This window comes from Babylonia areolata, chromosome 26 (genome assembly GCF_041734735.1).
Source record: "Babylonia areolata isolate BAREFJ2019XMU chromosome 26, ASM4173473v1, whole genome shotgun sequence".
Classification (NCBI taxonomy): Eukaryota; Metazoa; Mollusca; class Gastropoda; order Neogastropoda; family Buccinidae; genus Babylonia; species Babylonia areolata.
In genome coordinates, this window is record NC_134901.1 from 30,873,641 (window position 1) to 30,891,017 (window position 17,377).

Here is a 17,377-nt window from a genome sequence, read left to right on the forward strand (position 1 = left end):
CGTCCGTCTGCGTTCCTGTGGACGTCGTCTGGACTGCGACGTCCACCGTCCCGGATCTGACGACAGAGGCATACGACGTCCTAGGCGATGCGGCCTCCACCTGTTTCCTTGCCTCAAAGAAGGAAATTTTCTGTTCTGTCTTGACTTTCTGAATTTGTTTTTCTTTCTTCCAGGCGGGGCAGTCCTTCGATGAGGACGGGTGGCCACCTCCGCAGTTCGCACACAGAGCTGCACTGACGCAATCGCCCTGGTGCGCCGCCTTCGAACAGGTGCCACACGCCTCTTCCTCCTTACATCTGTCTCTCACGTGTCCGAATTTCTGACACTTAAAGCATCTCAGAGGGGACGGTACGTACAGGCTGACATTAACTAGCAGGTATCCGACCCGAATGTCCTTGGGGACATCCGGGCAGCAGAAGGTGAGGAAGAAAGTGTTGGTCGGGACTCTGTCCAACCCCTTCCTCACCGTCACCCTGTACACATCGGTCACTCCCTGAGAGGACAGTTCGCTCTTGATCTCGGCCTCAGACACACCTTTCAACTCCGGGCATCTGATGACTCCCTTTGAGCAGTTGAGACCTTTGTGAGGGGAAATCTTCACTGCCCTATCCACGAAAGTGGTCGCCTTGAGAAGGAGCTGTGTCTGTCTTTTGGATTCTGTCTGTACTAAAAACGCTCCGCTCCTCAGCTTCTTGATGGATCTGAGCGATCCTGCCAGACACTGAAAGCCCTTCTGGACAGCGAAGGGGCTGAGAGCCGACAAGGGCTTGTCGTCATCAGCGCCCTCCATCACTAGCCACGATGGCCAAAAACCAGAGGTCTCGACGACCTCCGACTCAGAGTCTGAGTCGTCCGTTCCCTGTCGTCATCTTTTTCCGAGTTTGGGGGGGGTGTATTTGTTTAGGATTCATGTTGAAAGAAAAATGTGAATTCATCCCTCCCTTACCCACCCACCATGGGGTCCAACTTAGGGGCCAGGGTCAAGGGAACACCAGCTTGACCCCTTCCAGGTTTCGGGAGGGATATACAACCAGCAGCCCAGCTCCAACGTGCTCCCCCCCGATCATGCCCAGCTCCCGGGGACAGAGAGCCGAGCACTACGGGGGTTACCTTCGTTAGCCACTAAACTGCCAGTCTTGACCCAGCCCCACGAAGGGGTAGCCGATTGACACACACGGGCCAATGTGTGCCGCCTGTCTTAGGAGAGGTCCGAGCCAAAGGGATGTGTTGAGAGCAGCGTGCTCTCTCAATCCCCAGGATCTCATTCCCCTCCATCACAGGTCGCGCCGCACGGCAAACACGGCAGGCCTAAAGAAGGCCGCAGAGAAAAAAAGAATGTGGAAAAGAAGGCTTGATGGGGAGCTGAGGACAGAAAAGAGGCGGTAAAAAGAAGAACAAAGAATAGCGAAAGGGACAGTGGGTCACATTTAGTTTGGGCCTCACTCACGACCTGTTCGGCATGGGAAGCCCTATCAGGGGCATCAGTACAAAACCACCACTTATTCAGCCCTAACAGCTACGATGGCTATGTAGGCTGTCAATTAAGACCTGGGACCAGAGCACCAAACCCCAAGAAGCACTGATGCCCCCGCCGACATAGCTCGCTCGATCACTGGCCACTAAGCCTCCCGACCACGACAAGGTAGTGACCCTCCCGGGAGTGGGTCAGGAGAACACCAGCCTGACCCCCTCCAGGTTTCGGGAGGGGACTTCCAGAAGGATGTAATTAGTGCTATGATTTTTGGTGACCAAGACCGAGACACTGCTAAAGACGACCACGCTGTTTGTCTTGTGTGAACGACACTTAATTGATGTCATCCCACCTACCCCACAGAAGTCTTGGCTACAAAGTAGGTGCAGAGTCTGCTGGAAGAAAGGACAAAGGATGTGAGGTTCTACTGCCCAGACTGCCCCAGCAAACCAGTACTGTGTCTTGAAGACTGTTTCTGCAAGTACCACACACAGCGTTTTTACTGGCGATAGATCCTGGGTGAGTACACCCTTTTCATTCTTTGTGTGGACCGTGTTGGAGTCTTATCCACCTGGACACTGTTGCTCAGCCTTGACAGTGTGTGTGGTTGATCACAACAGTCACAAGAAAGACAGGTTGATAACCTGGTTGATATTGTAGCACCTACATGATGGAATGACAGTCCCAATTTTTTTTTATTAATGCATTTTATGGAATTTTTCTGTGAGATTGACTCATTATTTGAACATGTAAGTATTACAAACAAAATCTTGGTTCATTTTCCTTTGATTGACTCTCTTGTGTAAACAAAGTGAGTCTGTTTTAACCCGGTGTTCGGTTGTCTGTGTGTGTGTGTCCGTGTGTCTGTGTGTTCGTGGTAAACTTTAACATTGACATTTTCTCTGCAAATACTTTATCAGTTGACACCAAATTTGGCATAAAAATAGGAAAAATTCAGTTCTTTCCAGTCATCTTGTTTAAAACAATATTGCACCTCTGGGATGGGCACAAAAAAAGAAGAAAAAAAGAAGCCTAATTATATGCAAACTGCATTTACTTTTGTATTTATATTTTTTGTATTCTCTAAACTTGACACTTTGACCTCTTATTCTGACACAACAACAAGAGGAGTCATTATTATCATTTTCTGTTCAAACAGGAACTTCTTTTGCTAAGCATGGAATTTTTATTTATTTTGGAAACGCTTTGGTGCAGATAGTAAACAAGGGAAATTACTCTGTAATTAGTGCTAGGGGATGTAATTTATCACAAGTGAGTCTTGAAGGCCTTGCCTCTCTTGTTTGATATATACTTTTATGCACTTATCTTCAGTCTTTTTTTTAAATATAAGCAATTGTTTTTCTGAAAATTTTCTCAGCATAGGCTATAGCAAAATGTACTAGCAGTGAAGGGGTTAATGAACAAATCCTACATAATTTCATTATCAGAATTATATAAGTAAGAATAAAGCAGAAAAGGTATTCAGGGAACCACAGTTAAATCAGTCGAGAAATCCGCACTTCTTGTCTCAAGGCACAAAGTAATGAGATGTACATAACGCAAGTGTGACACAGTGTTCAAATAGGCGTCAGGTAGTCAGCAGGTGACTGTGTGGTGTTGCAGTGAAGAGAGAGAGTAACCTGGAGAGAGAACTCAGAGAGCTGGGCATCAGTGTGAACGATGACGACTTTCAATTCTCTGGTAAGTTGTTTTGATCTCACCGCTCAACTTCTGCAATTTCAGTGTCTACACATTAATTCTTACTATGAACCCTGTTACTATTTCTTCTTCTGCGATGCCGGACAGAAACAGAATATGGCTGCCTGTATCACAGCGTTGAAGTAGTCATGCAGGTAAGAATTCCAGCAGTGGGAGCCCTGAAAACAGAATATGGCTGCCTCAATCACAGGGTTAAAAACCATCGTGGAGGAAAGAAACCCAGCGGGGGGTGTCCTAAAAACAGAATATGGCTGCCTCAGTCACAGAGTTAAAAACTGTCATGCAGGTAAAAAAAACCAGCAGCGAAAAACAAGAAAACAGAATATGGCTGCCTCTGTCACAGTTTTAAAAAACGTCATGCAAACGGTACAGGTAAGAAACGTATTCATACATAGAAGCAAACAAGAGACCTGCTGCCCAGGAACAGAAGAAAAAAACAATAATAGGAATTAAGTACATTAAGAAGATCCAGCAGGAACAACTGAAGATAAGAGCAAGTTTGGTTAACGCTTTCTTCTCCATAAGTGCAGCTGCACTGCAGTTTCTGTGGACCAGTCCTACAACATCTGAGAGGACTGTTGAAGCCATATTTCATACACAAAATGCACAGTGTCATTAAAAAACAACCTCTCAAAGTTGAGGCTAAAGTCAACCAGCTAAAAGCACTAAGTGATAACTGACTGATAAAGCGAAATTGTACATGACCACTGCAGTATGGAAATAGCCGTACTTTGCCCCAGGGAAGCAGCAGGGTATTAGGGATGAAGTGGTACTTGGGTACGAAGTGTTGAGGAAGAAGAGTGAAGAAAGAGTGGAAAAGAGCAAAGTGATGGTAACAGGTGCTGCTGGTGTTTCAGAAGGGGCACAGGCCATGCTGGATGCTGATGAACAGCAGTTTGAAGAGGAGAACAAGTTCAGTGAGGTATGTCTCACCATTCACCCCTCAGCCATCTCCCCTGTGAAATATATACACCATACATCCCACTGCTGTCTCCCCTGTGAAATATATACACCATACACTGTACTGCTGTCTCCCCTGTGAAATATATACACCATACACTGCGCTGCTGTCTCCCCTGTGAAATATATACACCATACACCACACTGCTGTCTCCCCTGTGAAATATATACACCATACACCGCACTGCTGTCTCCCCTGTGAAATACATACACCATACACCCCACTGCTGCTGTTATTAAGCATTATTCAGTTCCAGTGTACTACAGTTTGTGCACTGACACTGTGTGTCGGCATTATTAAGTCCCAGTGTACTGCAGTTGTGTACTGACACTGTGTATGTTGGCATTATTAAGTCCCAGTGTACCACAGTTGCAGGGGTGCAAGTGGTTCCGTCTCATACGGATTTCCGTCTTGATGAAATTTCGATTTTTTATTTTTTTTATTTTTTTTTTGGTTGTCCCTATGCTTTTGGTCCGGGAAAGTTTTGGTCGGAACTTGAATACTGAACTATTCACCGGAAGATGGAACTCTCTTGACTGGTTGACCAGTGCTTAGCTAAACTGAAGCCAGCGCCAGCTGTGTCTGGCCGCGCGCGCTGTGTACGACTCCCATTTTTGCCGCTGGAATCCGGATGGGACTGTTCGTTGGAAAGCGAGAACAGAGAGAATGTGTGTGTGTGTCTGTGTCTGTGTGTGTGTGTGAGAGAGAGAGAGAGAGAGAGAGAGAGGCGCACACACACACACACACACACACACACACACACACACTGTTACTTAGCCCTGAAACTCTGTATTTTACTGAGAGAAAAAAATCGCCTAGGACGGAAAATCATAGAAGCAGTCCGTCCCCGGGACGGACAAAAAATGAAAGGGGGAGGAGAGACATTACTGTTTCACCCCCTATTTCGTTCGAGTAAAGTAAACACAGAGTGGTATATCCCACAACTACTGCCTAATGTCATTCAGCAAGATGAGTTAGGGGAACTGCAGAAAGAAGCTCGGCAATACGTAAACGATACCAAACTTGATGGCTACCTTCCATCATATAGAGACAATGAAAGAATTGACACTGATTGGTGGGGCAAGATTAGTGAACTTAAGAAGGAAGACAGCAATGAGCCCTTGTACCCCTATCTCTCCAAACTGGCCTCTGCATGCTTATCTGTTTTTACTGGACCCCTCATAGAAGGAACTTTCAATATAATGGACGATATCATTGAGCGTGACCGAGCAAAGATTGAACCAGAAAATTATGAAGCAGTTGCATTGACAAAATCTGCCCTTAAAAGCTTGAAAGAGAAAAGCTGTACATTGAAGATCAAGCACAAGATGCACATGATGACAACAAACTCCTACACTACTTACTTGGCTTTCCAGAGTTCGAAGAAAAAGAAGAAGAAGGATATCTTGGAAGACAGAATTCGTAATGCCAAAGAAGTTCAAAGAGCCCACAGTACAAAAAAGCGCCAAAATCAAGTGAGATGTGGCCCAGGGCGTATGCCATCCAGACTGTCAAGTCAACCACCCAATCCCAAACCCTCAACTCAACCATCCAGACCGTCAAGTCAACCACCCAATCCCAAACCCTCAACTCAACCATCCAGACCGTCAAGTCAACCAATCAATCCCAAACCCTCAACTCAACCATCCAGACCGTCAAGTCAACCTGATCCCAAACCCTCAACTCAACCATCCAGACCGTCAAGTCAACCTGATCCCAAACCCTCAACTCAACCATCCAGACCGTCAAGTCAACCTGATCCCAAACCTTCAACTCAACCATCCAGACCGCCAAGTCAACCACTCAACCCCACACCCTCAACTCAACCATCCCAACCCTCAGATGTGAATGCAAGGAAGAGCTTTTTTTTTACAACATTACAAACAAGACTTCAGAATGCTGCAACTCATTCATTTTATGACTTAAAGGTACTTGCTGTAAAAGCAGAGAAACATGAAGCCTACAAGTCCAGCAGTATAGGACTGTATTCAGAGTTCGATAGCACTCTTTACCATGCTGACAGAATCTCAAAGGATCTTTACCCCGAGGATGCCCCAGATCATCTGGAACCTGTTGAAATAACAGGAGATGGAAACTGTTTACCAAGATCAGTATCTGTTCTTGCATACGGTACTCAAGATCATCACCAAGAACTGCGAACCAGAATTATTGTTGAAATGGCAGCCCATGAGGACCATTATACCAGTCTCTCTGTGTCTAAAGCTTATGCAATGAGTTCTGACTTTTTTGAGGTGCAAGATTTATCTCCATTGACAATCAAAGACATTTTCCGGAAGGAAGTGGCAAGCATGTGTCATCAAGGAAAAGAAATGGGAGTTTGGCAAATCCATGCAGCAGCATCTGTGCTTCAAACACCATTAAAGTCTATATACCCCAAGATACAGAATGATTGGTTGGAGGAGTATGGGGAAGAGGGGCTGAATAGAAATCACTTGAACAAGGTTTTCCATCCCAGAATTTTTGAGAATGACAGCGAGGTCAGATCAGTCCCAGGCATTATGTGGACAAGAATGGGAAGAGTTGAAAGAGTTTGGCGACCAAACCATTTTGTCGCATGTCTCCCCAAAACTAATGGACCAAGAATGTCTAACACTTCTCTGACAGCACAGAAGAAAAGGGGGTCAGCTGACATCAGGCAGTTCTTTTCAAAGAAAGCAAGAGTTGAATAAATAATCTCAATTGCCAGTTAAAACAAAGGTATATAAAAGGTTGGCTTGATCAACTTTGAGGCACACACACAGATACAACTGAAGTTCCTTACAAATTGATTTGTATTTCCTAAACCTTTTGATTTTTTTTTCATTGTTCATCGAATTTTATATGATAGGTATACTGTTGACAGTGACTGTTTTAGTGTTGTTTATACTTTCAGTAAGTGACTTCGGTGTGAAAAGAAAGTTCTCTACTTCAATTCTTACTTGGGTTACCTGCTTGGTAGACACCTGTGTAAAATGCAATGACTTTATTACATACTGCACAGCTGAAATGTTTTCTGGGGATTCTGTGGAACATTATTGACATTGCTAAAACTGTAAGCAGCTCTTGGGAGTACTTTTTCCTGTCCACCACTCTGAGCCACCTGTTTTCACCTCTAGAATTTCCACGTTTTTGACAGGTAAGAAGCCTCTCAAACACTCACAAGCACACCAAATTTGTTTTGTTTTATTGTTTATCCAATGACTAACAACTTTTATTCTGCATGTCATGTTCAGATACTAATAATTGAAAAGTTATGCATGCTATACAAACGTTACTGTTTTTATCAAGCTTTCCTTATGTTAATTTGCCAGACAAGATACTGTTAGTAAGCTGTAATATAACCAGTGTAAGGGGGGAAATGCCACTATTGAAGGTATGCTTGTTACTTTCATCAGGACTCACTGCAATCTCTTTCTCTCATATGAGTCATAAGGTTAATAATACTTAAAATCTGATTTTAAAAACTTAGTCCATTAAAAGCATTACCTAAAATCCATAAATTTTCCTTGCCAAAAATATAAATATTTTCTTCTTGAAAGGACCTCTGAGAGGCCCTGAGAGAGCAGGAAAATGCACGAAATGCGTTGGCGGACCCCGCTGGGGGAGCTTACGGCACTCCCCCAGACCCCCTAGACCGGACTTCAGTCTTGCCACTTTTTTCCACTTGCACCCCTGCAGTTGTGTGTACCGACACTGCATTGGCATTATTCAGTCCCAGTGTACACAGTAGTGCACTGACACTGTGTGTTGGCATGATTCAATCCCAGTGTACTACAGTTGTGCACTTACACCGTGTGATGTCATTATTCAGTCCCAGTGTACTACAGGAGTGCACTGACACTGTGTGTGTTGGTATTTTTAATTCCCAGTGTACTGCAGTTGTGTACTGACACTGTGTATGTTGACATTATTAAGTCCCAGTGTACTACAGTTGTGTGCACTGACACTGCATTGGCATGATTCAATCCCAGCGTACTACATTTGTGCACTTACACCGTGTGTTGTCATTATTCAGTCCCAGTGTACTACAGTAGTGCGCTGACACTGTGTGTGTTGGTATTGTTCAGTCCCAGTGTATTACAGTAGTGTACTGACACTGTGTGTGTTGGCATTATTCAGTCCCAGTGTACTATGATGTACTCCACGATGTGGAGTGATGGCCTAGAGGTAATGTGTCTGCCTAGGAAGCGAGAGAATCTGAGCATGCTGGTTTGAATCACGGCTCAGCTGCCGATATTTTCTCCTGCTCCACTAGACCTTGAGTGGTGGTCTGGGCACTAGTCATTCGGATGAGATGATAAACCGAGGTCCCATGTGCACACGTAAAAGAACCCACGGCAACAAAAGGGTTGTTCCTGGCAAAAATCTGTAGAAAAATCCACTTCGATAGGAAAAACAAATAAAACTGCACGCAGGGGAAAAAAAAAAAGGGTGGCACTGTAGTATAGCGACGCTCTCTCCCTGGGGAGAGCAGCCTGAATTTCACACAGAGAAATCTGTTGTGGTAAAACGAAATACAAATACAAATACTACACTAGTGTACTGACACTGCATGTGTTGGCATTATTCAGTCCCAGTGTACTACAGTTGTGCACTGACACTGTGTGTGTTGTCACTATTCAGTCCCAGTGTACTACATTAGTGCACTGACAGTGTGTGTGTTGTCACTGTTCAGTCCCAGTGCACTACAGTTGTGTGGGTTGCAGCACCACCAGCTGGCCCTGGCGGCGGAGGGTCTGGCGTGGGAAGGGGAGGACAGCTGTTTCTCCGGCTTCCTTGGGGGCGACGAACACCCAGAGCACCTGGAGACCTCCATTGGCACCTACATGGCTGCCAGGACTGAGACGCTGGGGACACTGGGCGGGGACCCCAGGATTCCCAGAGTGAGTGACCCCATAGTGTGACCACACTGTGTGTCCTTTTAGTGTGTGGTGACACTGTTGATCCACTTAGTGTGTGACCATACTGTTAGTCCACCTTATTGAACTGATAGTGTGTTATGACATTATTAGTCCTGTTCAGTGTGTAATGATTTGTTAAAATGATTTATGATTGTATGCATGTGCAGAGGTGACTTTCAACAAAGTAAGTGTTAGGGCATGGTTAAGTATAAATTTGTGTCTGTAGTGAAGGGTGGGGGGAATGCTAGAAGTGCAACTCATTTGTAATTTTCATAAATCATTTTTCATTTTTGTTGTTCAGCTTTAAAAAAATTGTGCACCTTTTTTTTCTTTATGTTTGAATTTAGAAAATGTGGGGGAAAAGTTTATTTTAAAAAAAAAGTGAAAGTGTGTGTTACTGTTATGTCATTATGTTGTGTATGAGATATACTTGATTTGTTATTAATTCCAGTTCTACTTGATATAATATCATGAGGTCCCCACTGTTTATAGTGAGTATTTGTCTTCTGTGGTGAGCAGTTGTTGGTATTCCCTTGCTTTATAAGTGTGTGTATGGATGTGTGTGTGTGCGTTCATATGTGTGTGTGTGCTTGTGTGTGTGTATGTGTGTGTGTGTGCATGAGCAGCCAGAGTTTGGGAAGCCAGTCAGCAGCCCCCCACGCCGTTCCTTTCCTGTGAAACTGATGTCTCCCCCCTCCACCTCCTCCTCCATCCTCAGCTCCCGTACCGAAGGAGAGGGCGATGAAGAGGGTGAGTGATGCAATGATAACATGATGGCAGTGAGTAATAATGGTCAGGTGCTCATTCCTGTGATGGTTAATCATGTTCAGAGCAAGATTGTTTTTTTGTTGTTTTTTTTTGTTTTTTGTTGCTATCCAACCATCTGCGCAGTTTCTTTTATGGGCATTACTCCCACGCTGCTCATTCCAAATCCCCCATACACAGCTGCACCTGGGGTTTGTCCTTGGAAGTCCCAAGAGCAGAAACAAGCGCTCTCATCCATGCAACAAAAACCCTTGCTGAATCAGCCAGACCACCACCTAAGATTGTCTTCTTCACTGATTGCAAATCTGTGCTGGAAGCGCTGCAAAACAAACAGAGTGACCAACAGCAAGACCCTAAATGACCTCTTACAAGTGTCTACCATCACACTGCAGTGGATTCCATCCCACTGCAGGATTACTGGGAATGAAAAGGCTGATGCTCTGTCAAAAGTGGGAAGCAAAATGGAGCAGTTCAGTCACCCAGTGACGTACAGAGAGGCAAAAACCAACATCCACAGCCAGTACCAAAGGAAGAGAAGGCCAAACGCTGACAAAGGGACAGATGCGATCCAGCGACATCAGCAAACAATCCTCTTCAGACTTCGTACAGGCCACTGCAGGTTTTTGAGTCATCTGAGCTGAATGAAAATATCTCACACTGATGAATGTCCCTGTGGCACAGGTACACAAACCCCAGAACATATTTTCCAAAACTGCCCCACTTATGAGGATCTACAATGCCAGTTCTGGCCCAAGGGAGTAGAGCTATAGGCACAGCTTTGGGGTGACCGGACTGACCTGGAGAAAACTGTGGGCTTCGTCAAGGCGACGAAGCTTCAAGTCTGATGTATCCCAACAATATCAAACACTGAAGAAGAAGAAGGAAGTCCCAATGTTGGCAGTCCACAGAGAACTATTGACGTTAGGTCGTCAGGAGGCCATACATCAGAGGAATCCCTGCACTGCTGCTGAGTCACTTCAGTGGTGTTCAGTAGTGCCTGTTCTGATTTAACATATTTAGGACACCACTTACTAAGCACCCTACTGATGACAATAGTAGCTTGGTCATGGAACCAGACTGAGTGTCTCCTCCAGAGTGGAGACCAACACCACGTCCCTCCAACAACAGTCCCTCATGAATCTGCCAACACTGAAGACCTTGACAGGACTCAGCCCAAGCATGGAAGTGGAGGGGGATCAAAACAGGTCACCATGAGAGCAAGGCATGAAAGGCCACATAATTTGGGACTTTTTTTTTTTTTTTCGTTTTCTTGATGATAAAGGATGACAATAATGCTGTGGAGGATCCGTTTTAGGTGTGGAACTAGATGACAAGGCTGTGCTCTATGCTTCCTGTCAGCCAGGTCTGAGAGATACAGACACTTGCAGTGTTGGTCAGGAAAATTAGCGCAGTACACCTAATGACGCATCCGTGGATTGGATGATGCTTGACTCTGTAGTTCCAGTCTTCTCATTTAAGCCATAGCACACTCAGCTATGTGTAGTAGCTGTCATAGGCTGTAAAACCCACTTCTGCTGAGAATTGAACCTGTGTCCTCCCAGCTGTAAGTCTACAATGCTAACCACTCCACCAAGGCATCTGGTGCAAGATGACTTCTTGTTGTTTGATAAATGTGTATTAACTTTTACGATACTAACATTTAAGACAGTTGTCCCATGTGGTGAAATTAACATTAAAGACATCACATTGTGATAATATCCTTGGTGGTAACAGACTTCATAAAGATCTTCCTTCTGTGTTCATGTGTACAACTCATGTGTTCACTACACAAGTATGACCATTTTTACCCAACCGTTGAAAGCGTGTGCATGCTGGTTATGATTGTGTTTCTATAATCCACTGAACACAGTGTGTGTGTGAGTGTGTGTGTGTGTGTTTAGTCACATTTTGGTGTGTGTATGTAACATTGATGTAATGTGTTATGTAAACAAAAGTGTTTTTGTAAAGCACCAAGAGCAGATTTCTGGATAGTGTGCTGTATAAGTATCCATTATTATTATTATTATTATTATGAACAACACTGACATGGATTAATGTGCATATTTGATGTTCCACATATCTATACACAGAAAGTAGGTTCAGGCACTAACAGGCCTGCACATATGTTGATCTGGGAGCTTGGAAAAAAATTACATCCTTAACGGGCTAGGTGTAGCAGGGATTTGAATTCAGGATCCTCAGATTCAAAGTCCTATGCTCAAACCACTCGTCCATCACACCCCTCAGATACCGTCTCTAAAATAACTGATAAGTATTAAAGAAAGTTCAAGCATAAAGTATTTTTTTATAGTCACCATCAACACAGAGAAGAATGGCAACATAAAGAAAGAAAGCTGTGAAAATGTTTGATACAGGTGGAAAACAGTCAGACTGATGAGTGAAGCATGTGTAATGTTTGCCTGTACAGGGGACAGAACGATGGTGTCTGGAGACAACACGCTCAGCGCCTCAGGCCTGGTGTCCCCTTCAAAGTCACCAGGCTCTCCTCCGTCCAGCAAAGAGCAGCAGCCTGGGTCGAGCACCATCACGGGCACCAGAGTGTGGGCAGAGGACCGGGCAGCAGCAGAGGACACGCTGCGGGGAGAGCTGTCTTCCATGCTGCTGGACATGACGCAGGGAGGGGGGGACCTGACCATGGAGGAGGCCCTCAGCAACAGTGCCGTGCTGGACTTCCTCAGGAACCACAGCTACAGCAATGCCAATGACTTCGTCTCCGCCATCATGAAGCTCTCGCACACCAGGAAGGGGGGCCGTAGAGAGGGGGAGAGGGCGGCTACAACTGACCACGGGGATTCTGGGAAGGGAGGCAGGAAAGAGGCAACACGTGCATCAGGGAAGGAGAGAAAGGAGCCACCCACAACCACCTCAGCTTCTGTGGTCCTTACATCCAGTTCTTCCTCACCTCATCAGCAGGGATCCATGCTGCCAGTCCGTGTTGGAGCCGCTCCCTTCCCCATTGACACCAGACCCACTGCTGCAGTGAAGGGGAAGGGTGAGGATAGAGGGGAGAGAACCACAGGGCACAGGTCAGCAGTTCAGGGCCCTGACTCTGCACCAAGGAAACTTTTGGCGCAAAAAGAGGACAGGATTTCTGTGAGCGACGACTTTATCCACAGACAGCCAGCAGACAGGGTCAGCAGGGAGGCCCCCCAGTCCAGGAGTGAGAGCTGCAGGATGTCTGCCTCCACTGACCAGCTCCTGTCCCAAAACAAGAAGAGCGGCCAGGTGCTGTCCTCGCTGTCAGGCAGGCAGCAGAGCCAGGGGTCTTTGAGGAAAAAGACAGTCAGCCAGGTTCGTTTTGAACATGACCAGGCAGACAGTCACAGGTCACCCACTTCCAATCCTGACTATAGAGTCCAGTCAAAAGCAGACCCTGAAAGAAAGACAGGACCCAGACAGAGCAGTGGCAGTGATAAACAGGATCAGCATTCGACTAAAAACAAACAGAACTCTGACGATGGTGTGAACGCCTTGAATGCAAAGACTGCTGCACATGCAGAGACTCTTCCTCTGAACATCCCTGGTGACGCTGGCAAGGAAAGGGCAAAGACCAAAGAACAGTCAGCGCCACAGAAAAACGACAGCAGTGCACTGCCTGATGTGAGGGCGACGTTTGATGAAGAACAGAAGTTGCAGGAGAGTGGAGAGAGATGTAAGGGGGACAGAGAGAGATGGAAGGGGGATGGAGAGAGATGGAAGGACGGTGAAAGTTTTGGCCAGCAGCACCTGCTGCGGACCCCCCCACAGAGACTGCCCACCGACAGCCAGCCCCACCCTGGTGGTGGTACCCAGGGTTCACCCAGACCAGACCCCCACCCTCTTCCCTCCACCCACATGCCCTCCACAGTGGGGACAGTGTCACAGGACAGTGCTGGCCAGTCCAGACCCACCTCCACAGCAGGGAGTCATGACGATCCGGCGTCACAAGGCATAACACAAAGACCCAGTCCCTCCCCATACATTTTGCCCCCAGCCTCCACTGACGCTGCCAGACAGCCCACTCTCCTGACAGGCAGCTCCCTGCTAAGGACGGAGTTTGTCCAGAAATACCTGACACCAGCCGTGGGGAGTCGGGCCGGGGCTGACCTGACCACCCTGTCCTCTCACCACTACCTGGGGCTTTCCACCACCACCACCACCACCCACATCCCCCCTGACCACCTGCCCCCTGAGGGCAGCTCCCTCCTCACCCCCAGGCTATACTGTTGGTCACAGGCCCGCCCTCAGCCAGGGGGTCAGGGGATGGACGAGTCTGGGATGAGTGGCTACCACGAACTGAAGGAAGACATGGAGCAGAGCACGGTACTGGGGGTGGAGGGGTCGGCCCTGGGCAGCTTCTGGGGGAAGAGTCCCCTCTACCAGAGCACCCCCACCCTGGAGGTGGGCAAGGTGGCCGCCGTCAGCATGCTGGGGTCTCGCCTGGACGAACAAGGTGAGGCCTCCACTCTCTCTCAGTGGTTTTGTAGACCTGTGAGATGTCCTAGTTTGTGTGATGGGGTTTGTAGGTGAGACCTTCGCTCTGTGCCAGTGGATTTATAGCTGAGATGTCCTGTCTGAGGGGATTTGTAGGTGAGACCTCTGCTTTGTGTCAGTGGATTTGTAGACCTGTGAGATGTCCTGCTTTGTGTCAGGGTTTGTAGGTGAGACCTCTGCTCTGTGTCCGTGGATTTGTAGACCTGTGAGATGTCCTGGTTTGTGTCAGGGGGTTTGTGGGTGAGACCTCTGCTTTGTGTCAGTTGATTTGTAGCTGAGATGTCCTGCTTTCATTTGTAGGCGAGGCTTCCACTCTGTGTCAGTGGATTTGTAGCTGAGATGTCCTGGTTTGTTTTAGGGAATTTGCAGGAAAGACCTCCACTCTGTGTCAGTGGATTTGTAGGTGAGATGTCCTGGTTTGTTTGAGGGGATTTGTAGGTGAGACCTCCACTCTGTGTCAGTGGATTTGTAGGTGAGATGTCCTGGTTTGTTTGAGGGGATTTGTAGGTGAGATGTCCTGGTTTGTTTGAGGGGATTTGTAGGGAAAGATAAATAAAATATAACATATAATCAGACCTGTCTAGTAATACGATTCGTCCGTAGTTTCTACGATTCAAGCCCCCAGACTACGGCACTACAGCCGAGTAAAGAAAAATATGATTTTGCTGACCGCAAAACCATAAACACACACACTCACACACACACACACACACACAGAGCAAGTGCTAAGAAGCGCCGCACACATTAAATATTTTGTCTCCGACGAATTCGTCACTGAAGATGAATTTGAAAGCATTTGACATCAACGCGATCCTCCACTCCGCCACCACCACCAGGTATTGCTGAGATTACATCAGCCGTTGGTGCGTTGGTGCGGCTCACTTCACTGGAGATAGATCGATCCGCTTTTCCCGCACCGACACACTCGCACGTGCGCATACACACACTCACACACAGACAGACACACACACACAGAGGCCTGCACTGAAAACAATACCCCCAGCGCATACACACAACTGTGTGTTGATCTCCATCCCTGTCATGTCATTTAACAACAATTACTTTGTAGCATCTTAGTGCAACACAACAAAAACTTTGTTGCAAACAGCCTCAAGCCAGACTTAAATCAGCCCATGATAAGGCAATGCACTGACACAGCTGCAGTTATATTTAGATCTGGATCTAAATATTCTCCCCCCCACCCTCCCTCCGCATTACATGCATAAAGTAAGCAGACACACACGCACGCGCACACACCCACACACACTCTCTCTCTCTCACTGAAATGTGCACAAATACGCGCGCGTGCGCACACACATACACATACACACACACACACACACACTGAGAGTTGTATTGAAAAGAATACACATGCACTTGCAGATGCACTTGCACACACATTGCCTCATACTCACATGTGCGCACGTACACAAACACACAGAGCTGAATTTAAAACACACACATACATACTCTCTCTCCCTCTCTCTCTCTCTCTCAAACACACACACACACACACACACACAAACACATGCGTGTGCGCGCGCACACACACAGTTTGGTGTCATATACTGTACCATGTCAAACTGATGCAAACTAGGCCTATTGGTTTGCTCTGCTTGGCCAAATTTCGCGCGGCTAACAGTGAAAAGACGGGCCCACCCGCTCTCAGCCAATCAAACGCCTCTAAAAACTATAAGCGCTTATTCATTCCTTTGGCCAAGGCTCTCCACGCCATCTTGTCAGGTTTACGCTCTGTCTCGTCTTACGCTTTTTTCGGCTGTTCAGCGTATCCTTTTGGCCTTATTTTGTTGCATGCGGCTTGTGTTTATGTTATTCTTACATTCTGTGTACTCGATTCGACTCGGCACCCTCGATTCGTTCGATTTTTTCTGCCTCTAAGTCGATCCTGTCTTTCCTTTCTCTGTTGGGGGTCGGATTTTCGCTGGGTGCCTAAGCACGGGTTCCATGCCTCGTGTGCCATACCACGAAGGCAGGGGATCATGATGCTGGGATTGAGACTCGGTAAGAGACTCTCCCAGGCCCGGAGCTCATGATTCCTCCCGATACGGACCGCGGCGATGCGTCGTTAGACGCTGATCACGGAGGCGACTTTCGTACCAGTAAAACGGTCATGAAGGGGACCGGGGGGAAAGAGGTACGAGCGTCGCCTCCCGAGGTGTCCCAGCGCGAGGCAGGGAGAAGGGTGAATGGCAAGTCATCTCCGTGCTGTGGGGACTCGCAGCTAGGCGCGGACTCCCAAGGGGAGGCCGCGCCCGGCCATTACCCGGGTCCCCACTCGGAGACGGTCCTCACGGGCCCCATTGTTGTTCCCCCTCCTCCCTTCTCTGTCGACCCCCCTCCCCCACCTCCTTTTGGGGGGGGAGAAAAATTTGGTTCCGGGGGGGGATCTCTACTTTGCCCACCCCGGGCCAAGCCACCCCAGTCTCCCCACGGGAGGGGATTCGGGGCGCGTGGCAACCTGCTCTGCAGGTCTTCCCTCTATCCGGCCGGTCTCCCCTGCTGGGGAGGCCCGTGCGTGTCAGGCGGTTCCGGGCAGTCAGCCCGCTCGTCTTCGGGCGGGACTGACACCCAAGTCGGACCTGACCTCCCTCCGACTTGGCCAGGTTGTTCCCTTCATGGAGGTCAACGCACCAGTGACCCTTGGGGTTCGGGTCACAGTATGGCTGGTGCCCACGGGTAGTTACCCCCATTCTACCCGTACTGGGGCGCACCTAGGGTGCACACTGGGTTGCCGGGAGCACCAAGGGCCAGCCCCTTGTCCGCTCCCCACCGGACCCAACCCAGCACATCTCACAGGGTGACACACACAGCCCCGACAAGTGGGATCGACTTCTTGTCGGTCAGGTCGAGCTCCTCGACCAATATTGCCACTCTGTCCACAAATCGGGCCTCTGTCAACCCACAGGTGACCTCCACGGTCACAACGGCCTCCTTGTCAGGACCGACGGCTGCTCAGGGGCCCTACTCGGCCCGGCGGAGCCGGCAGTCCCCACCTGCCCAGCCCTCGGTCCTACAGTGAGATGAGTGGGTGTTTGTCCCCACACA

General features: G+C 47.7%; 1 protein-coding gene across 1 annotated transcript in view; it reads left to right on the top strand.

The window, feature by feature from the left end:
• LOC143300290 (uncharacterized) overlaps positions 1 to 17,377 on the top strand; it is a 152,589-nt gene that overhangs the window by 54,929 nt on the left and 80,283 nt on the right. Inside the window, exons 16-20 of the mRNA XM_076613885.1 lie at positions 3,095 to 3,172; positions 4,048 to 4,112; positions 8,858 to 9,034; positions 9,679 to 9,802; positions 12,246 to 14,270. Of these exons, the coding sequence (XP_076470000.1) occupies positions 3,095 to 3,172; positions 4,048 to 4,112; positions 8,858 to 9,034; positions 9,679 to 9,802; positions 12,246 to 14,270 (2,469 nt within the window). The remainder of the gene's footprint in view (positions 1 to 3,094; positions 3,173 to 4,047; positions 4,113 to 8,857; positions 9,035 to 9,678; positions 9,803 to 12,245; positions 14,271 to 17,377) is intronic.